The sequence below is a fragment of the Vidua macroura genome, chromosome 13 (assembly GCF_024509145.1).
Source record: "Vidua macroura isolate BioBank_ID:100142 chromosome 13, ASM2450914v1, whole genome shotgun sequence".
Lineage (NCBI taxonomy): Eukaryota > Metazoa > Chordata > Aves > Passeriformes > Viduidae > Vidua > Vidua macroura.
The window spans coordinates 16,977,874-17,004,907 of NC_071583.1; the positions used below are offsets into that span (position 1 = coordinate 16,977,874).

Sequence of the window (27,034 nt, forward strand, 5' to 3'; positions counted from 1 at the left end):
CATGGAATAGAGAAGATTTGGAAATGAGGGAGTGTGTTTGAGATCAGATATTTGGGGAAAAGCTGTTATCCCAGAAGAGATTTTTTTTCCCTGATTTTTCCCTCAGTCTTGGTATGTGGTCCTCTTATCTCTGGAGAAGAATTTCCTCAGGAAGCTTTTTTTTTTTTTTTTGGTGGAGGGGAGCTCTTAATTCTGGACAATGCATAGTAAGAGTCACCCTAGCCAGCATTTTTAAGTTTCTGTCAACTGTAACTTCACATCCTGTTCTCCAATGAATGGGAATAGTTCAGGTCTGTGATCTGAATTTGTTTAATTTATAGTGACAATAGTCAACTGCTTGAGAGAAGACCCAGATAATGAGTAGAGAACACTGGAGAAGTGGGCGATCTGCTTAGTCATACAGGCTCTGTAGAAAAATGCATTTTTTCCCCTCCCTTACAAAAAAATTGTTTAGAGGTGCCTTTTTCTTCCTCCTGTACTTACCATAGCACTCACAAAAAGCAAGAGAGGAGATCTTATATTTCAATTAAATCCATACTTCTGGTCAGTGAAATGCTTATTTTAACAGAATGAGATAACCTGCCTCTTCGTGAACATCTATCCCTTTATTGTGATGAGAAAGTTTTTAACTTTTATCATCTGCCTCCTTCATTCCTAGCAAGGGGACAGCTATGAATGAAGTTGATTGAGATTTTACAGCATTGCCAGTAAATCTCCTTTGGAAGTGCAATGTAATTAGTTTTCTCTGTTAAAGAATGCTGTTAACTGTACCCAGAATCTCCCATCAAGATAAGAGCTGTAGTTACAAAAATTTCTTATTTCAATCCAAATCAATAATAGTCAAGAATTTCTCCAATTAGATAAATGAGCAAGTTCAGTTAAATGACTGGGCAAAAAAACTGGCCAAGCCCAGAGTAGTGGAGAATGGTGCCACATCCAGCTGGACACTAGTGGGGTTCCCCAGAGTTTGGGGTCACACCTATTTAGTATCTCACCTGAATGAGGGGATCGAGGGCACCGTCACTAAGTGTGCAGGTGACACCAGTTTGGGCAGGAGTGTTGGCCTCCTGGAGGGCAGGAAGGCCACAACAACCCCCTGCAGCACTACAGGCTGGGGCAGAGGGTCTGGAAAGCTGTCTGGCAGGAAAGGACCTGGGGTGCTGGCCAGCAGTGGCTGAACATGAGCCCAGGTGGCCAAGGAGATCAATGGCACCTGGCTTGTACCAGCACTGGTGTGACCAGCAGGACCAGGGCAGTGACTGTGCCCTGTGCTGGGCACTGGTGGGGCACCTCAAATCCTGGACTGAGTTTTGGGCTCCTCATGACAAGAAAAACGTTGAGATGCTGGAGCTTCTCCAGAGAAGGTAACAAAGCTGGGGAAGGGTCTGGAGCACAAGTCAGATGAGGAACAGCTGAGGGGGCTCAGCCTGGAGAAAAGGAGGCTCAGGAGTGACCTTATTGCCCTGTCCAACTCCCTGAGAGGAGGCTGTAGCCAGGTGGGGGTTGGTCTCTTCTCTCAAGGAACAAGCAACAGGATAAGAGAAAATGGTCTCAGGTTGTGCCAGGGAGGTTTAGATTGGATATTAGGCAAGATTTTTTCATTGGAAGTGTTGTCAAGCATCAGAACAGGCTTTTCAGGGAAGTGGTGAGGTCACCAGCCCTGGAGGGATTTAAAAGGTGCGTCAGTGTGGCACCTGGAGACATGGCTGAGTGGTGAACTTGACGGTGCTGGGTTAGTGGTTGGACTCTATGATCTTAGAGCTCTTTTCCAACTCAAACAGTTCTATGATTCAAGACTAATAATTCAGTAATCTAACTAATAATTGAAAAAGAGGGGAGGTAAATAGTGGTGAGGCAAAACATTCCATTCCTGTTGTATTTGGGGAGGTAACAGCATCTGAGTGTAGGGATGGTGCCTTCTTATGACACATGGTTGCCTTCATTTGGGATGGTAACAAGTCAAAGGACACGAGAAGACCTGGCTTTCCTACTGTTCCCTCTGTTCTTGCTTACTGGGCACGGCTGCCAGTCAGGCAGAATTTGCAAACTCTAAATGAGCTTTGATAGAAGAAGTGGTCATATGGGGAAAGCACTTGACTGAGACTTGCTCTTAACTTTGAGAGAAAGAATACCCAGAAGCTTGTGAGTTTAGGCTGCATCACAGCCAAATGCTCCTTGTCATTCTGCTCCTGAATCTTGGAAATGTAACATTTTGGATTCTGTGTGGGTATGAATATACAGTATTGTGTGTTTGGTAAGAACAAGTACTGCAAAAGACATTGCTAGCATTTACAAAAGTTAAGTCAATTTATACGCTTGGGAGGTAGTGACATTTTTACTCTAAAAGAGCTATGTTTGGTAGCCAGCAGCTACTTCTCTGGATGGTTGTTGTGGTGCTTATTTGTCATACTGTGTTTTACAGTAATTTGTTAATATGTCCCTTTTCAGTGGCTCCTTCCTGGCTTAACACTGTGTATGCTTGTGCTGGTTGGTAGCTAATATCCTGTTTAGCATGAACTGGGACAGGACAGTTGGATTTGTTTACCAAAAGGGTATGGTGTCCCTCAGGATGTATTATCTTCCTGCTAATATTTGTATATCTCCTTAGCCCAGCTTGCATTGTGCTGCTTTTAAAGCTGTTTTGGAAGTAAACTCCAGTATGTAGAGTCGTATACTCAGAATTTTAAAAGCTAAACATATAATATGCATATCATGAGACTCATAGCTCTATTTCTTTTGTGAAATAATATTTATTATCTCCATTGGGGTGATTTTTGTGTGTATCCAAACGATCCTCTCAGCAATGTGTTGGGCTATTTGTGCTCTGTGGGGAGAAAAAGTAAGCTGCATTCTTTTCCCTTTCAGGCCTGTCCAAACCATTGGGAAGTTTTCAGCCAGCAAAGCACAACCAAAGTGCTGCTTCCATTACTAAGGACAGAACCACAGGAGACTCTTTCATCCAGTTGCTTTCCATGTGAGCTGCCTATAGTGTCAGTGTTATTAAAGCAGATGGATTTGTGCAGGATAGATAAGGATCAGTGTGTTTCATTTTGACCTGTTTAATCGGCAAGGCAAAAATCAAGAGGTTTTGGTTACTTTGTTCTCAAAACTAGCAGAAAAGTGGCACTTAAATACTAAGTTTTTCCACCACTGTTCAATGTTGCAGGGAGGGAATGACTCTGAAAGAAATTTATGACAGTTTTTAATCCTTTAATGGATTTTTAATCTACGTTGGAATCCAATAAAAATTAGTTCAATGTCTGCTTGGCAGCAAATTGGGTCTAACGTATGCTAATTGTCGTATCACATGAGTTCAAAACTGTTTATTTCCATTTCCTCCTACTTCAGGATTTTTTGGTTTTCCTCTTGTTTTTGCTCATGTTCAAGTTGCTTTGGTAAACTGTAGGTGGCATAAGTAATACTTCCTCATCCCTGGTGTAATTATCACTGCTGGAGGTGGGGTAGGGAATAAAGAGGAACAAACCTTTGTGGAATACTTCCTTTTTCTATGACTACATAAACCTGAACCTCAGATTTTAAGTCCAGTTTTGAAGAGGCAGAAGGATGAGGCATGAAAAGCAAGCTCCCAGACCTGTGTGATTCTTTGTGCTGACATGCAGACCTATGACCCAAGGCAGAGTTAAGTTGTGGTGACTTTGTGGTCTGGTGATGCCAGTGTGTGATGTGACTGCTGTCTGTCTCACAGGGGGTGGTGGGCTGCCCTGGGCTGCTGCTGATGGGAAAACTCATTTCCTGAGCAGGGACACAGCTGAAGGCAGTGAATCATTCCCCTGCAAGGAAATGTGCATCTCTGGGAGGCAAAGAGAGGAGTGTGTGCGGATGGGGTGATACTGGGAAAATGGGATAAAATTAGACCTTTTAACATTTGGAAAAATTGCAATTTTCCTCATCCTGAAAGATGAAAATGTTGTTTATGAGCTATCCCAGTCTGTTTCTGAGGGATACCCTTCAAGGAGGTGAGCCATAATGTTAGCATAGCTCAATGACCAAAGCCACAGCTTGCCTTCGAAGAGTGTCAGTGACTGATCTTTCCTTGCGAGGGGAATAGCTCCATGCCTCTTCACTCCTCTCTGTTCCACTGCTTCTGTTTATATAATTTAGTCTTGATTTATTACATAACTTCTTCTCTGGCACCTATGTATGACAAGAGCTTAAATTCCAGAGGGATCTTCCAGTTATCTCTATCTTTCCTGCTTGGGAATTGGCTCACATCTTGACATAGTTTGGGTGTTCATGAAGAGGAGGCTTGGCACACCTCTCCCATGAGCTGACTTTTCAAACTTATCTTTTGGAATTTCAGAATGGTTATCATTAATGCAAGGTAGGCGAGTCTTTCCCAAATTAATCTGCTGTATAAAATGTATTGAATGTAATTTGGAATCCTGACACACTGTGCCCTACTATTGAGTTTTCCCTACCATTTGAAATATTTTCTTATGGTTTTACTCCTTACACAGGACTTGGTTGTTTTTTCTATAGCTGTAGCAGCATGGGCAAAACATGTAAAAACACACTCAAAAGTGGCTTTTATATTGAAATGCTGTTTGCTTTGAAAGAAACAGTGATCAGGGAAGGAGAGTTTCCTTTAGCAGGTAATGCAAGTGCCATTTATATAGAATTTGACAAAGCTAAAAACATATATGGAGATTCTGTGAAGAGAATTTTTTTTGTTATTTTGTGATGGTGTTAGTCCAGATGTCAGTAATTACTGGAAGCAAAACTGATCACATGCTTCTTACTTCAGGTAGCCTGAACTTTTATGTAGTAACAAACAAATTGCTCTTCTATGATGGTTCACTGGTGGGGACATTTTGAGTATTTGAAAGGAGAGAGTTGACTTACAGGAAGACAGTTTCTGCTTTAATAAGATTAAACAAAATTGTCCTTAGAAGCAACGCATCAGTGATTAGGCAAATAATTATATACCTAAATACAAACACAAAAACATTTGCCCATTTCTGCTGGCTGTGTCCAGAGGTGAAGAACCTCACAAGTTCTGTGGGGAAGGGAGTGCTGGCATCTTATGGAGAGTTCAGGGTGTCTTTAAGGATCACAAAACATTGTCACTGCCAGCAGTAGGGTGTTCCCACATCTCTCCCGAGGTGCAGGAGAGGAGGACCCTGTGGCTGGGCAGCTCCCACAGCAGGTGATGGATGCTCAGGTTGTGTAAGGAGCTGCGGATGCTGCCATTGACTCACGCTGGCTCTTTTTGTTCAGATCGCAGTGGGAGCCAGGCCTTATGTAATGTTCATTGTCACATTCTCAGTGCCAGCACTGTCATGTCAGCAAAGGAGAAGGATTAGCTCTCCCTTTTCTTTCTTTATGGGTTGATTTTATGGTTTTCTGGGGTTTTTTTTTGGTTTTTGTTTTGTTTGTTTGTTTGGTTTGGTTTGTTTTTTGTTTTTTTTTTTCATTTCTCCTACCCTTTCTTGCAGCAGCTTTTGTTGTTCATGTTGTCAGGGAGCAACCAGTTTCAGGCTGGTTTTAGTTTTGTGGTGCCTTTTAGGAGGGAAATTGTTAGCCTGGAGAGAGTAAAAGAGCAGGTCCTGCAACTCTCTCAAAAGTGATATATGGATGTGTTTCTAAAAGCAGTCTGTTATTTTTTTTCTTGCAGTTCCTGTTCCCCACAAATCACAGTGGGCTCCTTAATACTCACATGCAGTGTAGGTGAAGACTAGATCCATTGTCCAATATTTATGTGGAGTGGGGAGAAGCACACTTACCTTCCTCAGAAGGGTGGTCCAGGACAAGCAGACGCTCCCCAATTTATGATTTCACAGGCTGCTTCTTTTTCCTTCAGTTTAATATTCCTGTGGAGAACACATTAGTTAGAGGGGATCAATGCTACTTAGTTTGTTTGTGATTTGAACAAGATAAAATGAAGGAAGAGAATTGTTTTCTTCCTTCCCAGCCAGCAGCCTGTGGCCACCAGTTAGCTGTGAGTCACAGCAGAGAAACTGCATAGCTGGAGTCTCAACAGTCTTAGGCTGCAAAGGAAAAAGGGATTTAAATCATGAAGTAATCAATTAAGGATGGCTTTAAATGCTACTTGGGGCGAATAAGTTGCTTTTGATTTTTCAGTAAACACTTCTTTGCTTTGTTTAAAGCATATAGGGTCTGCTGGACCAGTATAGTAAAACTGTTGGGTCCTTTTTGAAATAATATTTATCCTTTTAGTGATTCATCCAACACCATTTTTAACATAATCATTTAATAGGGGTTTTAATATGTTGCTTAATGTAAATTAGAGAAATTCTAGTGTTCATTAGAATCAAACTGTTCAAAACCACTGATTTCAGGTTTATTTCTTACTAGATTTTTAAGTGGGACAGAGAAATATTAATTGTTATTTTGCAATAACATTGCAAGTTATCGCTTGCAAACTGTTACAAGACTTTGTCATAGAGAAGCTTAAACTCATAGTTCCTTTACTTATGCAGTTGTGTGCTTTATAGTAATGTTCTGCTAGATACTGAAGGCTGCCTATGAGGTACCAAAATGGTGCTAGTAGTAGTCTAACACACAGATGAGATTTCCCCTGAGGAACCAGCAGTTACCTTCATACACATCCAGTTTGGAGTGTTTGTGTATTAAGAGCAATATTATAGTCCCAACCAACCATCTTACTCTTTTACTGCCAAACAAAAAATAAAAATATAAAAGGAAATTATTATTGCCATAAAACATGACTGTGTAACAAACAGTGAAGAGTGTTATGCAGTACAGACTTGGAAATATCTGTTTTTATTAAACTGTCTGTGCAAATCCTCTTGTGATTTGCCAGGGTGCTTGATCCTGTTTCTATGGCCTGGCACCACCATGGCCAGTGTGAAGTCTTGGTTACAAAACAGGCTTTAAGGGACAAATCTTGATGAGTCCCAGATATTGGGCTTGGCTAGAGGTTGGAGAGGTGATGGAATCCTCTTTACTGTTCAGCACTGGAGCAGCATTAGTGTTAAACCTGCCCTTTCTGGAGGGATTTGTATGGGATGGTTGTGTACTCAGGAATGAGCATGTCCTGTGCCTAAATCACTTGTGTTGTAGTGGGCAAAGAGCTTCTGTAAAGTCACTTTGGCTTTTCTGGCTTTCTATAAGTACAGGGGAACCCTGCTCCTTCTCCTCAAGTGAGGAAGGACTCTATTCTGCCTTGTCCTGCGTCCTTGCTTTTTACTCAATGGTATCTGTAATAGTTAATTAAATAATGGTTTAGTATTTACAGTGCTAGTGGATCCTCTGATGAAAGTGATGTACAGGAATGCCCTAAGTCCCCACAATCCCCTGATGATTGCTGTTTCACTTAACAGTTTGGCTCATGGCACACACAACCCTGCTGTGAACAACTATCGTGTAGAAGGGGAAAAGTTGCTTTCACATTTCTCTCTCAACTTTATATGTGAGAAGTGATTTTAAAGCTTTGCAGAGTGAAAGAAAAACGTGAGGACAACAGAAATGTGTCCAAATTTTCAAGGTTTCCTCACCTAGAAGTGGGCCTCCTTTCTGTGCAGGCTTGAGGAGGAGGCAGTCATCAGCACATGGCATTTACTTACTATCTGAAATAGTAATAGTTCTACCTTAAAAAAGCAAAGCCCAAAAAACTTCAGAACTATTTTTATCTTTGTTGAAAGACGGGACATAATACATGAGAGAGGCTGTCTTGGATGTTAATTTGATGTGCAGCTGATTGCAGGGTTTAACTTCTGGGTAGGATAAACATGACAGCTCTTTTTTCCTCCCTGAGTAAGTAAGAGGAATTTTTCCAAGTGTTTCCCCCTAAGATCCCAGCCTGGTTTCTCAGCAGCCTCGCCATTGTTGAGGCACTGTGCTGGAAGGCTGGATGTCTGCTGTAAGGATGGTTTGATTTGGATTTCCTGGAGCTGTATCCCTCCTGAGGCACACATCCCGCTCGGGGCCGGCTCCCGGCCGATCCGTGCGCGGCTGGGAAGGGCCCAGTGGCAGGTAATCACTTTATCTCTCGCAAAGTGCCCTTCCTCCAGCGATTAAACACTGAGCACAGTGCCTGCGTGTGCAAAGGCAGGAGATGGGGCACGTTGGAATAACTCGGCCATAAAACAGTAGCGGCAGCCACAATCTGGCCCTGTTGTGTAATTCCCCTTGGTGGGAGGCTCCGAACTGGGTCAGATCGGTGTGAGAAACGAGGGCAGGCTCTGGGCTGTGCACCGCGTACCTGCTGCCACCAGGCAGGGTGGGAGCCCTCCCTGGGCTGGGACCCAGCACGGGGCAGGGAAGGGACCGAGATAAACGGCAGCACGACAAAGGGCACAGAGGAGTTAACCATCTTTGTTTCACTCAGCTCTGCAAGATTTAACTAAGTTTTTTCAAAAGCTTCTGTTTAACTCTCCTGCATATGGCCGGGGATGCCGAGCGGGTGTCAGGAGTTGGCTTATACAGAATGTGTACTTACTGCTAAACAAAAATAAAGCTTTGATTCGAGCCCTTTTGTGCTTCAGTCCGAGGGAGACCTGCTCTCCACTGGGTTTGATTTTATCTAAAGAAACATAGGGACCCATATCCCTGCCTTTAAACGATTTTCAGAGAATGTTTTGTGGTTTTATTTGTTTTTGTTTTTAATTTTAAGGTTCGGGGACAAATGACAGGACATGAGAGGATGACACACAGGAGGATACTGATGAGAGAAGATGTATGATGTCATTCTTTGACTTGGAGCTTTTAGTGACATCACGGCACTCCTGCTTTTGCTGTTTGTAGAGGAGAGTTCATTCCTGCCATGTTAGCAGTGTTTGTGTTTCTTTGGTTGGTTGGTTCTATATAAAATAAAAAATAAGCCACTGTTTTGAAATACACATGGACTCTAGCACAACATTTGTTAGGTAAAACTTCTGATAATAGATGGCTTTGTGTATGCAGCCCTTGACTGAAGTCACCAGACATCAGAAAACAAGGGATGCTGGAGGTGACTGTGTTGCAGCAGCCTGAAAGCAACTGGGTTTGTACCTGCAGACCACAGAAGCTGAATTAATATCTTTGGCTTGTGTAAACTGGCACAGTTCCACTTGAGCTAATTCAGGTTTTGGCCTTTTCTGCCATCTGCTTGACCAAGTCAACTTATTTTGTGTGACACGTGTACTAGTGGAGGGACTTCAGTTCTCTCTGCCTGGTGGTAAAGTGCTCCTGGGACTGAGTGGTGAAAGGCTTCCTGTTCCAAAGCCAATCTCTGCAATGCCTTCTCTTCCCTGTGTTTTTCTTTCTTTCTGACACTCTTCAATGTTATTGAGGAGCCATGAGGGGCAGAGCAGGAGCTGATGACTTCAGCTGGAATAATTCAGCATACTCAACAGTTAGATTTTCAGCCCTACTACAGGGCATTAACCTTCAGGTTTCTGAGTTAATCTGGTAACTGCTGAAACACAGCTGAAAATGAAATTTAAGTGTTAAATCAAATTTTAAGTGTTTATAGATATTTGAGCTGCCTTATCTGCTTAGAAGTTTGGGGGTTACATTTTTCTTTTTTGTTTTTAAGTGGCTGATTAGTTCTCAAACATTTTATAGTTTACAGTGGAAATGTGGTATAAGTAGGGGGCAGTGGGAAGTGAGTGATGAGGAAATGTTTCCTTCATCCTTCTTTAAAGGTTTCCGGAGAGTGTGTGGGTAGTAATTCTTCTGCAGCTTGATCTTTGAATACATCTTTTGCTTATGTTCCTTAAGATCAAGATGCCTTCTTTATTTTCCTTTCTTGGTTGTTTCTTTTCATCCATCTTACGTGGCTCCTTTAGGATCGTTCTGTGCGTATGGAAGAGGAGTGCTCAAGAGTACCCATCACTGACCAGAAGTGACAGTGCATGATCTGAACAGATAAACCTTGTGGTTGCCCTGGCCCTCTCTTGAGGCTTTATTTTTGTGTTCTACCACAATTTCTGCTGTGATGCACTGGAGTGATGTAACAGAAGTTATGCACAGCCAGCCCCAGTTCTTGTCCTTGAGAAAAAGGAAATGCAAATTTTGTCTGATTCATTCTTTCTTTGTGTTTACTTTTCCTCCTGCCCTGTTTTACAATGGGAGCTCAACCATTACAACTGGATCTTTGTTGTTTTCTGCCCGAGCTATGAAGGTAACAGTGTTTTTGTTGTGTGGCTGGATCAGAGACTTCAGCCAGGCTGTGATGAGGAGCTGGGTGACCTTTGCAGTGGGTACAGCTGAGGTACGAGGGGGTTTCTGTCTCTGAGCCACATCTGCACAATGTTATGGTGTTTGCAGGGATCAGGGTAACAGGTATCCAGAGGGGATGCTGACACTGATCCTTTTTTGTATGCTTCCTGTTTGGATGGTAGTGTTCTGAAATTGTTCACATAATTTATTAATTTTTTAATATTAATTAATCTCTGAATAATCAGACATTGATACCAGGAATCTTCCTGCTGTGTGCATGTCAAGGACCAATGAAGAGATGGAGATTCTTCAATGCTGGGCCTGTATGATTATGATCCATTTCTTGTGGCATCTGTTTTCTCCACAGGATTTTGTGCTTTGTCTGATATCTGTTACTTAAAAGGCTGATTTGGTTTTTGTGTGCAGTCATGCTGCTATTATGTTGAGCCTTGAGGCTCAAAGGTTGGGATTTGCTGGGCTCACGTTCCTCTTTTGTGTCCTTCCAGGGCTGCCTCACGGTAGAACATGAGCAGGTAATGCACAAGGAGCACCACTGGGAATCATGTCAGACGAGTCAATCTCAGGGAGTGATCCGGACCTGGACCCGGACTTGGAGCAGGAGGATATGGAAGAGGAGGAGGAGGAAGATGAGGAGGAGGCGATGGAGGAGGACAATGATGGGGATGACGAGGAGGACTTACTTGATGAAAGTGGTGAGTGAATGGAGTTGGCTGCCTTGTGAAGGCTGACATAGAACAGAGGCTAGAGAGAGTTAAAGAATAAAGTAAGGATTTATTAAAAGGCCTCGATGGATACACCTTGGGCAGCACAAGAGCCCAGCCCAAGATAAACCCAAAATGGTCACAAAATGGATGATCAGTCATGAGGTCTCTCACTTTTATAAGTTCTGCTCCATTTGCATATTGGAGTTAATTGTCCAATTATAGCTTTAGGTTATGAAGTTCCATCCTTGTTTTTCTCTCTTCAGTCCGCATTGTTTATGCTCTTGGGCCTGAAATTTGGGTGGTTGCCCTTGGTCCTAAGCTAGGAGAGGAATTGTTTTGTGTCCCTACTCTGTGAAGAGAGCTCACCATCCCTTAATATGAAACTCAGAACTACACACTAAAGCAGTACAGAATCTGAAAAATATAAAAGCTAAAACCTAAGGCATCAATACATTGTTATAGAAAACTGGCTGTCACCCCTTGGGAGATTGTGTAAGGGTTAGGATTTGTCCAGCTCTTGGTAGGGAGAAGTCCTTATGTGGTTGTTTAGTTTAAATAGGTATTTAATGTATGTTAAATATGGTCTCCTGGCCAAAAAATATTTCCATCATGAAACAAGCCACAAGTATAAGTTGTAAGGAGGATAGAATTTTTCAAATTGCTTCAAATTTTGGGAAAGCAATTATATAAAGAAGTAAATAAGTTGATTTACAATTACTTGTATTATTTAAAGGATGTGGTGAAAATAAATATATTTATGTCATTGACTTGTCCCATACATAAACAATTTGATGGATGCTATGGGCAATTATTGATCATTCACAGCAATCATCTTTAACAGCTGGAAAATGTTCTTTTCTGCCAGCATACAGGTTGGCTTCTCCTTTGTTTGTTTTACAAGATGAAAGATAGAAGTGCTAAGTAAGTTGTCACCTTCTATCCTCACCTAGTTCCACCTGCCCAACTGTCTTCTTCAGAAGAGGAACAATTCAGGTCAGGGCTAATACAGGTGTTTGTGGGCTTGTGCTGTGCAGGTTACATTTGGGTGTTACTAGGTAACTGCTCTGGGTCACAGCAGGATCCTAGAAATGTTTCTTGGTCCAGAAGGGCTGATGTTCTAGGGCACATAGACAGGAATGCAGAGCTCAGGTGGGAATTCCCCATGCTGAATTTGCCATCAAACCCTTTGTATCACAAAACTGTAGCCAGAGCCTCAGGGGATGCTCTAGTTGCTTCCTTTAAAATTGCAATTTTTAGTAACTTCAAAGGGTATGGAGGTATTTGAATGCACCTACCTAAACCAACTGAGAGTATTCTTCCTTTTCTTAGCATAGAATATGTAAAAACCAGATACTTCTCTCTTCTTCTAGTTACTAAAGAGTTTTTGGCTTCAAAATAAATTGTTGTCCTCAAGTGTTGTTTGTTTTCTTGTTATATTCTTTCAGCCATGTGCTACTTGAAGATGCTGTTTTGATTTTAAATGCTTTTATAAAAATGTTTACCCAAAACGGAATGCATTCCTCTTTTTTTATTCACATGATTGCTTTTTCTGATGAGAAAGTAGCAGAAATGGAAGTGTTGGTTCAGGTAAGAAACAAGGGAATTCCCAATATCAACACAGAGAAGAGTTACAAGGTCACAGATTACTCTGTCTCAGAGACTGGTGATGATGATGTCACTTTGTTCGCAGGACCCTGCAGCCAGTGGAGCAGGAGGAAGTGTGAGGTGGTTGCCAAACTTCTATTAACAGAAGGGAGTGTCTGTATGTCATGTCCAAGTGGGTCATTCCCACTATTCCACTATTATCATAGACTTATGTACTTTATCATCAACATCTATGTTATTGTGAGTGGATACTCAGAGTTGTTTGTCAGGATTATTCTTTCCAAAGCAAACAAGATCAATGTAGGTATACTGTGAACTGCTAATGACAGCTATTTATTTTCATATTAAAACACTAGAAACATGTTTGGTTTATACTTTTATAGTGACTCATTAAAAAAAAATTAACAAATGTAGAAAATAATCAGGAGCAGTAAAAAGAACTTACATAAAACTAACATAAAGTATTTTTATGGTTGTTCATTAGGCACAAGGGAAAACTCCCATGAGCTGAGCAAAGCTAGATTGCCTCTGAGGTTTCAGATTGTTCAGCTTTAATTCTGTCTGCCACAATATCATAATGCTTTCTGGGTGCTTAGATGTATAATTATTATCTTCTATGGAGGTGTCCAGTCTGCTTTTCCTGATACCTCCTTACAGCTACACACTGCCTCCAAAATGTCATTTGGCATCTGTATCACCTTAGATCTAATATAAACCAGTCTCCTGCTCTTTAGCCTATGAAATATAACCAACTTCAGAATTAAGAGGTTCATCTTCTTTGCCCATCTGATGTTTGTAGTCCCATGGCTTTGTAGACTAACCTCATTCATAAATATCGTATTTGGAACAGACAGTTTTATTCATAAGAAGGGATGCTGTGCTCTAATGTTTATATTATGAAGCTTGTAAAAGGATTAATTTTAATAATTTCTGTTAAAACTTTGTTCTCCGTATTCCCAGCTGTGCTGTTCTCCTCCCCTCCTGGTATTGTGGTTGTTCTGATCCCACTGGGGATCCTGGGGGGATCTTTCCCTTGAGGATGAGCTCATGAATATTTCTAGCATCACAAGCTTTAGATGATTATTAATATTCCACAGCTATTTCCTTAGAAGGGTGACAGGCTGCATAAACATTTTTTCCAAACTGAAACTGATTACTTGTTTTAAATAATAGTGATAATATCAATTACAAAACGAATATTTTTTACAGTTTGCTTGCAAGCTAGTGGCTTTGTTTGGGATTTCCATGTATTGATGGTGATTCAAGTAACTTAAGAACTTTCCAGTGTTAATGTAATGTTATCCACACTTGGTGGTGGTTGATCATATAATCTCAGATTTAGCAGTGACTTGTGTTTTGCATGTTTAACCTGTTTTTGTCTTTCTGATACATGTTGTATGTGGAGTTAATCCTTGTGTGTAGTTTCAGTTTCATAGTTTTCTAGGAGTTCTTTTTACATTCTGGGACTTTAGTGCTATCTTCAGTTTTGGCACATTTTTCTCATTTCTGCTCAGTTTTGTTTGCATTTAGCTGTCCTATAGGTGGTCTAGAGTTTAGTTTGTACTTGTATGGTACAGACTTTCAATATTGAAGAACGCAGCTCTTCAACGTTTGCCTGTGCCCTCAAGGAAACAAAAGAGCCAGGAAAGCTAGTTTTCTGAATATTTCTGAGTAAGTGAAAGCTAATAACCACATGGCTTGCATCCTTTATCCATTTCTTCAGTGATGGCCAGTTAATGAACCTGAGCATCATGTGTAGGAATTCTTCCAGCTTTAGTATTTTCTTTTTTCTAGAATGCTCCTTCCAGAACATACCTATTCTGACACTTACAGCCCCTTTCCTGGCTGCCAGACTGCACACCCATCCCAGCAGCATGCTTCAATCCTAGCCAGAGGCTGCCACTGCTTTTCCAGCCTTGTCATCCCTGCCCACTTCATCTGTTTTCTCATCACTTGTGGGTTGCAGCACCTGTTTTATCATGTTTGATTTTGTGATAGCAATGGGTGACTGCTAGAAACTTTTCTTGTTAACTCCCTAAATCGTTTTCACTAGAAATGTGATGTACTGATGACTGTAGAGATAAAGGGCTGTTTCAAGTCCTGCAGTTTTTCTCTGATCCTGGTTGTTGCTCAGGGCTGTGTAGGACTCCATAGGAATAAAAGATAATTTGAGCAAAGAGGAAACAAATCTCCAATATAGATTTTACAGATCATTTCAAATGCGTGTACCATTTATACCTCAGAGCTTTCCCAAGGAAAACTGTTGAGTGTTTGAATGAATCCCACTGTACTGTTCTGTTTTTCCACTTTGGGAATGTCTCTGGATTATTCTGACTGATGTCTCTGGAATTCATTATCTCTTATTCGTATGTATTGCTGTAATTCTGCTATTAATAGTGATGGCAAGTTGCTTGTTTCCTACCTCTGAGTATATGGGTTAAACACTTTCTTAAAGTGCAGTTTGGGGTAGAAGTGGTTGTTCAGTTCTCTCAAAGATGTCTTAATGAACACAAGCATTCAGACACTGTCCTCAAAGGCTCCTTGTTGTGTTTGCATTACAGAGTGCAAAGCTGTGGTACAGCAGACAGGGGTTGGAATCAGTGCTTTTAGGGTATACTAGTGAACAATTTTCCAGTACTACAGTAGTGCTGTAATTCTTACTGTACAAAGATACCAGGCAAAACCAAATAATAACATATTAGGTGATACTGTTGTGATAAGACAAACTCCGTGGAATTGGCCTTGTTTCCTGCCCTGTGTTCTGCACTTTTTCTCCTTTCCTGTCCCCTCTTTCTTTCCCCACATTCCAGGGCTGGGAATGTGTGAGCTCTGTGGCATCTCTGTTTGACCACTGGAGAACTGGAGGAGCTCCTTCTTCCCAGCTCAGACTCATACTGTTCCTCTACTCCTTGACAAAGTGCTGGAGCAAACTAAGACTGGTTTGTGTGGGGTTTTGTGGACATACAGACTCCTAAAGAGGAGTGAATGAGAAGCACATTTGGTTGGTGGTACAGAATAGCAAATCCAGGAGAGGAGGACACATGGGTGCAGTGGTGTTTTGCACTGCAGCTCCTTGGTAGGGTGAGGGCATCAGGAAATCTCAGAACATCTGAGAGATTGGCACATAAGGTGAGTGAGGGGGAAGAGAGACCCTTTTCCTCACCCTAGCCTCTTAAAATTGCTCACCCTGCTTATGACATTTGCTAGCTCAAACAGAGCTACCTTTCCTTTCTGCAGCATGATCCACAATGTGTTTCAGTAGCTGCTTTCTGCTTGAACTTGAGCTGCCACTTGGTACTCACAGTTTTGAACTTCCCCCCTTGATACCAAGGCAGGAGCTCTTGACTTCACATGGCACCCACTGCTGATCCAAGCTTAAAAAGATCTCTGCTTATCTTGAGCCCTCACTAGAGGAAAGTCTGTTCATTTAAAGGGGTCCTGCTTGATCAGCTTTTCCTACAATTTTCACTTGGTTGTTGAGGGAAAAAATGTTAGCATGAAATTATAGCAAGTATGGATATTGTTTAATATGATGCTCCTCTGTGGCTCTTTGTGGGTCATCATTGTAGGGTGCAATTACATTGAAAGGGAAATCAATTTGTAGCTGCCTGGGCAAATTCTTTGTCTAGTCTAATGGGAAAAATGAGTAGTTAACAGCATACTTACTAGAAAGTTCATTAGCACCTGGAGTTATTAAAGCTGAAATTATTTTGGAAATCTGTTTTTAAAATCATGTGGAAGTGTGGGTTAATATTTCTTTGAATTATATATGAATACATCCTTAAGGTACAGAGATCTGCTGCTCATTTTGGAGAAGGTGTTATTCATGTGCTTCCCACCCCAAAACCTTCTATCTTTTCTTCTCCCCAACAAAGTGCTGGAACAAAATAAATCTGGGGTATGTGGGAGTCCCCAGCTGGATGTGTGTGGTTGGGAACAGAGCAACTTTCTGTCCTTACAGGGAAAGAGAGGAAACTCTTTGGTATAAATCTGTTCCTTTTGTAGGCTCCACCTCCTCAAATATTATGTGAGTTTTTGCTTTTTGACTGTGGTTATTCTTATAAATTAGGTCATGTTATACTTACCTATATGAAACTGAGAGAAAGGCAGAGGAAGAGCATGGAGACAGTCTCCTATCTTGCTAAATGGTATCATATATCATTTTCTATCAGATTTAGAAAGGTCCATCTTGCTGGAAATAAAAAGGAGAAGAAAAAAGAAACTGCTGTTAGAAAGTAATTTCCCTGCACTTTCTACCTGAAATGAATGATCCTGCTTGTGTTGGTAAATGGAGATTTGTTCCAACAACCTGAAACCCTTTTGCCTTCTACTTTTGACCAGACTGCACAGCATTTTCTTTTAGGAAACACTGGTTTTAAGTTGTCCTTCCTATCTGCTAGAAGGACAACTTCTAGCAGAGTAGGAGCAATTAGGTACTTACTGCTTTAATCTCTCCACTCCTTTTAGAAAGCAGCCTTTCACAGCTGTGTGTCCAGTTGGCACCAAGGGCAGATGGGCATCCCAAGGTCGAGGCAGCCTCAGAGAACAGAACTGCTCTTTGAGGAACCCTGCTTCCATCTGCTGCAGTGTGTGGCACAGTGGCCTTGGTTGCTGTGTGCTTCCTGCCTCAGACTGGTGATATGTGCTTTGATCTCCCATCCTTGTTAAGCTGAAGGCAGGTGCTGGGGCTAAGGAAAGGCACAAGCCCATCAGAGTAAGCTTGGAGTGGAGAGCAGAATCTTTTTGTTGTTTGAAAGTGGATGAGTTGGAGCAAAAGATATGGAAAGAAACAGAAGTCAGGTCCTAAGTCTAGAAAAGCACTGAAGACTATCATGAGGGAGGCTTTAACTGTAAACTCCTCTGTGTTCTGTATGTACCTATGCCAGAGTGGTGAGTCCCCATAAGTTATAATTCTGCACTTTAATCTACAAGTGGATGTTTGTAGTGCACAAGGTGAATTTCTTGGGGAAAGGGAAGAGTCATGATTGACATAATCTCACTTTTTCCTTCTTGATGGACTTCCCTATGTAGATCCTTTTGTTTTGGTTACTTGTGGCTGGATGCAGTTCCCTCTAGAGCCCACCAGTACTATTTCCAAGGAAGCTGGAAGGGCATATCCTGGGGGAAACAAACCTCTGCTCCAGTCTACGTTTGTTGCCTATACAATGGCTCTGGTCTTAGTAAAGAGCCAGATCTGAACTTTCAGGTACCAGTGTGCACTTTGATGTTCCTTACAAGCCAGGTAGGTTTTCATGCTTGTATTAGCTTTATGTAGACTGTCTTCCAAGCCAATAATTGCCAGCAAAGAGGATGCTTGTGTGGTATCATAAGAGGTACAAAAGCAATCACTACCTGTAAGAGAATTTACTTGTCAACTAATATCCTGCCTATTGACATGTGTTTAAACTTAATCAAATTGTCATAAGAAATTGCATTACGTTAGAAAATTATTCTTATGAATCATAGTGTTTAAATGTACTTTATCATATATAGGTGCAGAGTGTGGGGCTCAGCCTCAGATGGTTGTGGGTAACTCCGTAAATGTGCATCCAGTTGCAGATAGTGGATGCATTTCTCAGGTGATGTACTATAACTAAGAAGTTGAGGGGGTTTTGTTGTTCTCTCAGTTCCTGAAAGTGGTAAGAGTTTTGTGTCTGTTCAGCATGTGCTCTGTGTCCACAAACCTTACGTTCAAGACTTGTGTCAGTTTTCTAAGACCCAAAAAATTAGGAACTGGCTGGCTTCTATGTTTCCACAATCCAGCTGAATAAAGTACAAAAGATGCAGTTAGTATCAAAGGTAGAATGAGATGGGATGGTAGCGTTTGCAGTTTTAGCAGACCTGCTTACTGAGTAATACTGAAGGGTTACATTGAAATTGCAAAGGAGGTTTGCCTCTCATTTAGGCAAAAGCCCCATGTTTTCTCTGGGAATTTTGCTTCATTACAGAAGGTTGCAGATTTTACCTATTGTTTTTATTCTGGTGGTTTCCTGGGAGCACAGTGTGTGTGTCAGAGCAAAATGATGTTTGTGTGTGCAGTCTGAGGGGCTTGGCCCTGCCCAGCCAGTGAGGTTCCCTGTCCCCAGCACGTTGTGCGGACCCTGTGGCACCCAACTTCTTGAACTGCATTTACTGGACTCACTAAATGGTGATGTTAAAGAAAAATCTTCTTGAGTGCTTTGCTGGGAACAGCCAGTGCTGGGTGCTTTGTTATCTCCCCTTCTGCCGATTCAGACGCTGCAGATTGCCTGGCTGGGCACTGTGTTGTGTCGGGGCAGTTTCGGTGGTGGGAGGACGGTAGAGGTGCCTTGCCTATGGGCTGTTTGCCAGTAAATCAGGGAGGAACGGGGAGGAGTGGTGCCTGAGGTCCGGGGGCTTTACTGGCTGATTCCAGCATTCTAATAACCCTGTGAACTAGGTTATTCTCAGCAGGGTGAGGTGTGGCCTGGGGGCTGCTGTGGGAAGGAAGGATGAGATCCTGAGGAGTGCTGTCCCCCAGCCCCCTGCGCAGGGGATTACGGACTGCCGATGTCGCAGGTCGGTCGCTGAGCCTTCCGCCGGCTGCCTGCTCTGTCCGAACGCGGGGACTCTGTCCCGGTCTCCCCGGCTTATCCGAGCAGGGGGAAGCTCCGAAAGAAAACGTCGGCGACTCCCCTGCCCGCCTCCCAGGCTCTCTGACAGCGGCTTCCTTTTTGAGCGGGTGGCACAAAGTCTGGCATAGTCTGGGTGTTATATAACCTGGAGTAATGACTAGCTTTACTTCTTTAAAAGGAGGTGATGACGCCAGAGCTCTGCTTCCTTCAGAGCCGCCAATTGGGCGCAGGCACTGGCCGATCTCGTGAAATGATGTGTTATAACCAGCTACGCTTTTCCCCCTCTTTTCTCCCTCCTTTCCTTTGATCTATTGCGTATGATGGAATACAAAATAGAAATCTTTCTATGCAGTTCAGGAGCAGCCCACGTCCATGGCTCTGCGTTTTCTATATATATGTATATGGAGTTTCTCAAATGTTTTTTTGCCTCTCTTTTATCTCTTCTCTTAAAGCTATCACAAATGTGAGAGTAGCATGAAGGTGTGGGGAGCAGGGTCAGCGAGTGAGCAGTTATTAACTGAACAAAGAATTGCTCCAAGTTGTCCTCATGCTTTTCCGATAAGCTTTGCGGGATATAGAGGTTGTGCTTTATTGGCCAAAAACTTGCATTTTTCTTGTCATAATGCCAGAGAATCTCTAACAAAGGACAGTCCCCCTGGCTCCTCTGTCCTGTTTGGTGCCTTTTCCTCCATGTACATTTCTGACTGTCAGCTTTGTGTCACACCTCGCCATTGCTAATAGGTACTGTATTCCCTCAGCTGCAACTTCTTTAACAGTGATGAAATCATATGGAAACTAATTAGCAAATTTGTAATGTGGTATTTTCCCTCTTGAACAGGTAAGGAGTGGCAAAGTCACTTTGCCAAGTTCACCTGCTGAGTGTGAAGAAACCAAAGTGAAAATCCTCTGGTTTACATTTTAGGCAGCACCCTTTTTATGTTCAAATGTACTGGGTGAAACACTTCTTTGATTTTTGTCTGAGTTTAAAACCATGCATGGGGTCTCCTTAATTTCATTTCTTCCTAATTTATATGGTATTGTGCTGGTTTTAATGACTGGTTAAATAAAATGTGCATGTAGCTCTATGTTATACAAGTGTAATATTAAATAATAAACATGTGGAAGGAGATGAGGAACTGTTTTAATTAAATTAGAAGTATTCTTCAGATTTTAAAACACAATATCACATCACAGTTATTTCCTTTATCTTTTTAACTTCTTGCTTAGGCTTTAAAGAAACTGCAACACTGAACTTTTACAAGTGTCTGGTTCATTGTTTGGATCAAAGTATTTTTTTATTAACAGTATTCTGTACTGCAGATGTTTAAATGTCTTGTTCACATTTTCTTCAATATGCAGTTCACTGACTCAGCCTCAAAAAAATTCTAAGTAGGAGTCAGAGGACTTTATTTTCACTTGCAAATACGCAAATAGGAATGAGACAGGAGAAAGCTACAAGATAAAATCGTTTTGGGCTAGGTGAATAGAAACTTCTAGTTTAAATCTCTGTCAAAACGAATTTTGCAATTAAAACATCTGCAGATAATCTTCATCTGTGTAAAATATTTAAATACTTGAACTGTTAGAAGCAATTTAAAAGTGGTACTTTTGTGTACTGAGCTTGTGATTTATGTCAAATTTGCACATAGCTGAAAATGAATGGAATGAAATTAAAGTTGTACCAAAAATTCTTCAGTGGTGCACAAATATGTTGTGTCATCTACAGCAGTAGAGAAATTTAGCAAGTTACAGAAATAAGGAATCAGTTTCTTGAATGTAACTGGGATTGTAACTCAATGGATTTAATTTTGATTAAAATTATGATAGATATCCATGGTATAAATTCTTCAGCTTTAAATCACTACATCTTGTCTAATAATAGCTTATTTTCTTTGGTACATTTAAACACCCTTTGAAAGCCTTGGAATCTCAAGCAGTGTGTTTTGCCATGGTGCCAGTGTGAAAAGCATTTGTGAGAGGCACTGTGTTGTGTCACTTCCTGTATTTTGTGCAATTAAATTTTTGTTACATTATGTACAACTGCCCAACCTCCTCCCACTTATGATTTAGATGATTTTGGGAAAGAAAATACACCAAGATTTATATGAATAAAATAAAACGAGAAAAACCAGATTTATCAGATTTTATGCCTTATGGTTCAGTCTGAAACTCACTAAAGTAAATGGAAAAACTCCTCTGGTTTTCCATGGTTAGTTTAGATCTTATCAAAAAGTATTTTTATTTGCAGTGCAGTATTTGTTTAAAAAGCAAATGATTCTCAAAGCCCAGCAATACTCAGTTGCCAACAGAGAGTGTTGTGGAGTCCAAGTGTGATTCTGTCTGAACTGTTCTGGGTGGATAAACATCACCTTATATCGTGTCCAACTCAAACCTGGTATTCTTGGGTGTTTTCCGTGTTGCTAAAACAACATGGAAACTAGGACAGGGAAAGTGGCCTTAATGATGTGTGTGTGCTACTAGCAGGTGCTAATCAAGAGTGAAATGTGGCTGTCAAGCCTAGTTTATGTTCAGTAACTTACAAAAAATTTGGGTTAGTAGGCAGCTTCCCTGTGCAGTGGAGGTCAGTGGGGTGTGCAGAAGGTGCCGGTGCATGTAGAGCATGATTGGGAGAAAGCCATGGGGTGGGGAAGGGATTGTGCAGCCAGCCTGGAGCAGTTGAGGGTAGGCAAGGAAGGTCTCTTCTGCTTTATGGGGTGGTGATGAGGATGAACAGCCTGGAGAGAAGGGAACCACTCCAGCTTGCAGGGACCAAGAGCAGGGTGGCACATCAGGGATCCAGTGCTGCTTCTGATGCTGTCCTTGCTGGGCTTGGATCAGGTCATGGAGCAGTCATGGAGCTGCTCAGCCTGTGGAGCAGGGGTTGAGAGGTTCAAGGTGGACAACAGGCATAGGGCTGGGGAAGGAGCTACTTCACCTTGAAGGGAATGCATGTTTTGGGACATTTTGTTGAAATTTATTTAGTTTAACCGACTTCAGTTGAATAATGTTCTTTGCTATACGGAGGAACTAATGTCCTGAAACATTTTATGGTCAAGTTTCTTGTCTGTATAAACAGGTTTGAGTTTTAATGCCTGTGAATTTGCAGTGTTCAAGGATGCTGACATTGCTGCTGGAAACACTTGTCAGCCAAATAAAAAACATCTTCTGAAGAACCTTTATCTTAATATTCTATGAAAACACAAACTTCATTGTGGGTTTTTTTAAAGAGGTAATCCCCTAAGTTATTAGCAAGGGAATTTCTCAGGTAATAAAAGTTTTTTTGAGAAGCCTCTTGTGACATATAGCACAGTTTGTACAATTGCAAAGAGCTTGTGATTTGAGAGGAGAAAGGTGAGGTATGGCACCTGGGTAAGATTTCAGACCCCACAGGGGAGGGAGAATATTGTTCCTTACTGGTGAGACTGGCCTCATGGAAAAGCTATTCAGTAAATGGACTTATTTGTAACAAGATTACCTTCCATGAGATCATTTTATAAACTGACTGTTTCAGGCAGATCTAATTCTTGGTTGTGTGAATATGTATTTATCCTGGCTAACAGTGGTGCCTCATCAGCAGGCTGTTGTGAGTAGAAGAGCTAGAAAAAAATGTTTCTCCATTTTGCATGCTAAGGTGAAGAAGGAAATGCCCTTTTTATTGCTGTGTTGCAGAAGGACAGGTATAGGTTTCCTTTTTCCCCCAGTGTATTGAACTTCCATTTTTCTCATGCTTGACTGCTGTAATATGGATGTATTGTGGTTTAACCCCAGCTGGCAGCTCAGCCCCACACAGCCACTCACTATCCCCTAGTGGGATGGAGGAGAGAATTGGAAGGGTAAAAGTGACAAAGCTCGTGGGCTGAGATAAAGATAGTTAAACAGCAAAGCAGAACAAGGAATTCATCAACTCCTTCCCATGGGCAGGCAAGTGTTCAGCCATCCCCAAGAACAGTAACAGTGACTTGGGAAGACAAGTCACTGGATATCCCCCCTCTCCTCCTCCTTTCCCCAGCTCTATATGCTTAGCATGACACCATATGGTTTGGGATATCCCTGGGGCCAGTTGGGGGTCAGCTGTCCCAGCTGTGTCCCCTCCTCATTCCTTGTGCATCCCCAGCTTCCTCACTGGTGGGGCAGTGTCAGAAGTAGAAAAGGGCTTGACTCTGTGTTAGCCCTGCTCACCAATAGCAAAAACATCTCTATTATCAACACTATTTCCAGCTTAGATCCAAAGCATAGTCCCATACTAGCTGCTATGAAAAAAATTAACTCTCTCCCAGCCAAAACCAGCACTGCATGCTTTGCAAATACCCAGTTGTATTTACTCAGTACTTTTTCTTAAATCTTGCTTTCCAGATTCATAAATCTGTTAGGTCAGATGTTGAGGTCATGTTTGCTTATTTATTCCAACCCTACAAAGTCCTTAAAAGGCCTGTTACAAGATCCTTGGCTATGCACTTCTTTAATATATTTGTCCCTCTTTTCCCCCTTGGTAATCACTGTATACAAGTCAGCCTGTTTGAATCTGTGAAATAGGTGAAAGGCTGTCTTGTTACTGAGTGTCTTACTGGTAATACAGTTTTGTTTTGGGTTTTTTGCAGGGTTTTTTGGGGGTTTTTTTTTGTAAAGTTTATATAGCTCTAACTATGAAAAAGCATATTGGGTTTGTTTCAAAGTTGTGATGTACCCTGAAGCACTAAGGGTGTTTTTTGATGGCAGCAAGCATTTGCAGTGCCCTGCTACCCTCTCAAATAAAAGGTCAAATAAAAATGGCTGGAGTCACACAAAGGGGAACTGGGCTCTGCCCTGGCTGTGCTTGCAGACCTTTAGATCAGCTTTTGCTGTTGTGGGTGCAGCTCATTGTCCTGGAGTCCTGCAGGTCTGTGCGAGGGCTGTTCGGACACCGCCTGCTTTGGGTTTTTTGTGCATGTCCTGGCTTTCCCAGCGCTCCCTCACCAGTTGTTTCAGTAAGCAGCTGACTTTGTTGCATGGACAAATGCTCACTACCAGTGAGCTAATTCCATTACATGTCTCTCAGCCCAGGTTTGCTGTTTATTACTGGCATTAGATATGCCTGTGAAGGGAGCTGAGCGTGGATAAAGTCTCTGCTAACACTGAAGAAAGTTAGGCAGGATGGATAGTCCTTAGGGGTTCAACTACAGCTTTAAAAGACTTATTCTGCAGTTATTTATTCTCTTTTCTGCCTGTCCTGATGGAGGTGAATGACTGGGACGAAGGCTTACTTGAAGTAATCTCCCACTCCACAAATTCTGACAAGTTCTTTCCTGAAAACTGAGAAACTTGCAGTGGTCTACAAGTTGCTGGTTTAACCAAGTGAACAGGATGCTTTTTCACCTGTTATTGTGCAAACAGGTTACCATCTCCATCAAATTGCTCAAGTTTTAGTCTCAGTTGTCCAGGTTTCTTGCAAATTAGAAGGGCTCATGCAAATAGCTCATAAAATAGCTCACAACTGCTTTCAAAGCCAGAAAGGCTGTACTCCTTTTTGCATCTCCTTCCCACCCTCCACTGAAACTCGGAAGCAGAGTTACGGTCCCGCGTGTCCCCTGCTCTGAATGTCCTGTTGTCTGTTGGGATTCCCCTTGTGCGGGGCCCCAGTGGAGCCTGAACGGTTATGTAAGGATTTTTATTTTATTCTCAGTCTTGGTCTCTGCCACTAGTTGAACTGGATCACAGGCTGAGTGAATGGGATCTGATCTGTACGGCGTGCAGCTCTGCTGCTCCAGAGGAGAGAGACCTCCCTTGTACACACCCACTCAGCCTCCCTGCTCCTCTTCTGTCTTCTAAAACTCTTTTCCCAGGCATAACTGAGGTTGCTCCCGCTGATCGGGAGCGCGTGGGGAAGCCAAACCGTCCGGGCAGCACAGCTCCAGGCATCGGTCCCCAGTGGAGCAGCAGCTACCTCGAGCAGGGCTGTGTTGTTTGACTCTCCAAGCAGGGGAGGAGATAGTGACAATTTTTATTTAGGCTGAACACGAGGCATATTTAACTAGTTATATAACAGTGACCCTGGTCCGTCTCGGCTGGGTGCAGGGAGGATATATACGTACTGCTTCTCGTCACACCAGCTGGGTGGATTCAAGCACTAGCAGCTATTTACCAAAGTTATTTTCAGAAACTTTAAGTGCAGGTTTCCCTGCCTGTACCCTGGACTGTTTTATCAGGAGTCTTTTCCCGCCTGCGAACTGAACAGCCAGTGAGAGTGGATTTAGTGCTCGCTGGGCTGTGGGCAGAGATAAGGAGTTGTCAGGAGTGACTGGAAACTTTTGTCCTGAAGACCCTGAGACAAGAATAGCAGAAGAGCTGAGAGTGTGCAGCCACGTTGAACAAGTGTGCAGGCAAAGGGCTCGCCTCGGTGCACTGAGCAGCATGCTACTCTTGGATGAGTCTCAGCAGTTTCCAGGTAGGACACAGGTGGAGGATTTTGTGGGTTGATTTTTCTTTCTTTTTCTCCCTTGTTTTCTTTTTCCTCTTGCTTTCCTGTTACAGGCCATTCATTTTCCCACCCCTGGGCTGGAGCAACCCACTCGGTGGCTAGTAAAAGTCATCAGGAACCAAGGCTCTTCTATAGGTCTCAGGTTTTAATGTGCTCCCTACCAGGCAGGGATGGAAGGGGTTGAGATTTCAGAGCCTTGCAGTGCCTGTTGGCCTGATGGAGGGGACATGAGAAGGAAGCTCATTCTTCCTTTGTGCCTATAATTCTGAAGTCTTTGGTGATGTGACATTCTGGGTCTGGTTGTTACTGTTTCTGCTGCTGTTGTGTTGGAATGCTGCGAAAGTTCTTTTTTTCAAGAGAGGAGGCAGTTGTTAATAGCAGTATCATTTTATATCCACTGTCCTCTCCACCACCCCCTTCGACTTCGTGTGTATACTTTCCCTGCAACATCCTACTTGATAAGAGTTTCAAGAGCTTCTTTTGTCAGTGAAATATTTGGTGACTTGCTGACCGGGCAACAATCTGAGCACCAGGCAGAGCTGTTGGTGCTTGCTCCAGATCCTCTAATTAGTGCCTAAGAGACTAAAAGCTACTTGGCCGTTTTCCCCGCTATCAAGTGGAAGATGCTGGTGAAATCCTAACGGGAGTTCACAGTTTGGGGATAGCTGCCACTTAATTTATTTGCTGCTGGGAGGATATTGTGTGTTGGAGAAAAAAACTTTGTTCAGATTTGAAGAACTTTCTAAATTTGTAATTTAACTTCTTACTTTGAGGGAGGTACTTTGTGATGCCAGGCTTCTTGCACTTTGTCCATGTGGTAGATACCTACAAAGTCATGCTATGAACCCAACAGACTGATTAAAAATGGTCCCCAGGAGTTCCAGCTCTGGATTCCTGGTTTATTAGAGAAGTGCAGTGTGGTTGTCATGAGGAGTTTTTACAGAAATAAGCCATGCAATATTTGTAACCCATTAATGGGAAGGGGGGTACTAGAAAAAAAAAATCCATCTTATTTCTATGGTTGTGGTGGCAGGACAAAGAAGCGAATTCTGGGAGAGTGTGAGCTGAGAAAAAAAGGAATTACAATAGAAAATGAGTTTGGATAAATGAGGAATCTGGGTGATGATACAAGTGGCTTATGTAACTTAGTCTAGATAATAGGTATAAAAAGAGAAGACAGGGAGGGAAAGATGCTTTTGGAAATGAGACTGTAGGTCATAGATGGAGGGAGAATACAAGGTTAGAGGCCTTTCAAAAATTTTGGTGGGAAAGGTATTTGTACAAAAGTAAGAGAGCAAAAGTGCAAATTAAATCCTCTTTGTACTTGTCAAGTTGTAAAGTCTGGGGCAAGGGTTGTCACAGCCTCTATCAAAGTCTCTAGCAGGAGAAAATTATCTCTCTTTGAGGAAGCCTTTTTAACTGATAAAATGAAGTTCTGTTCTGGCTGGTGGATCTGGGAGAGTCTCCATCCCACTTCTGCAGAACCTGCCTGTCCCAAGAGAGATGATAAA

The 27,034-nt window shown here is 42.2% G+C and overlaps 1 protein-coding gene across 7 annotated transcripts in view; it reads left to right on the top strand.

The window, feature by feature from the left end:
- The window catches only part of RAD54L2 (RAD54 like 2), a 68,914-nt gene that overhangs the window by 10,487 nt on the left and 31,393 nt on the right, over positions 1-27,034 (top strand). For 5 of the 7 annotated variants that reach the window (XM_053989424.1, XM_053989422.1, XM_053989428.1 and 2 more), the window contains 2 exons: positions 2,866-2,974; positions 10,653-10,859. In XM_053989424.1, coding sequence (XP_053845399.1) covers positions 10,709-10,859 — 151 coding nt within the window. In that variant the 5' untranslated portion in view covers positions 2,866-2,974; positions 10,653-10,708. The remainder of the gene's footprint in view (positions 1-2,865; positions 2,975-10,652; positions 10,860-27,034) is intronic. The other 2 variants (XM_053989426.1, XM_053989423.1) reach the window with 1 other exon arrangement.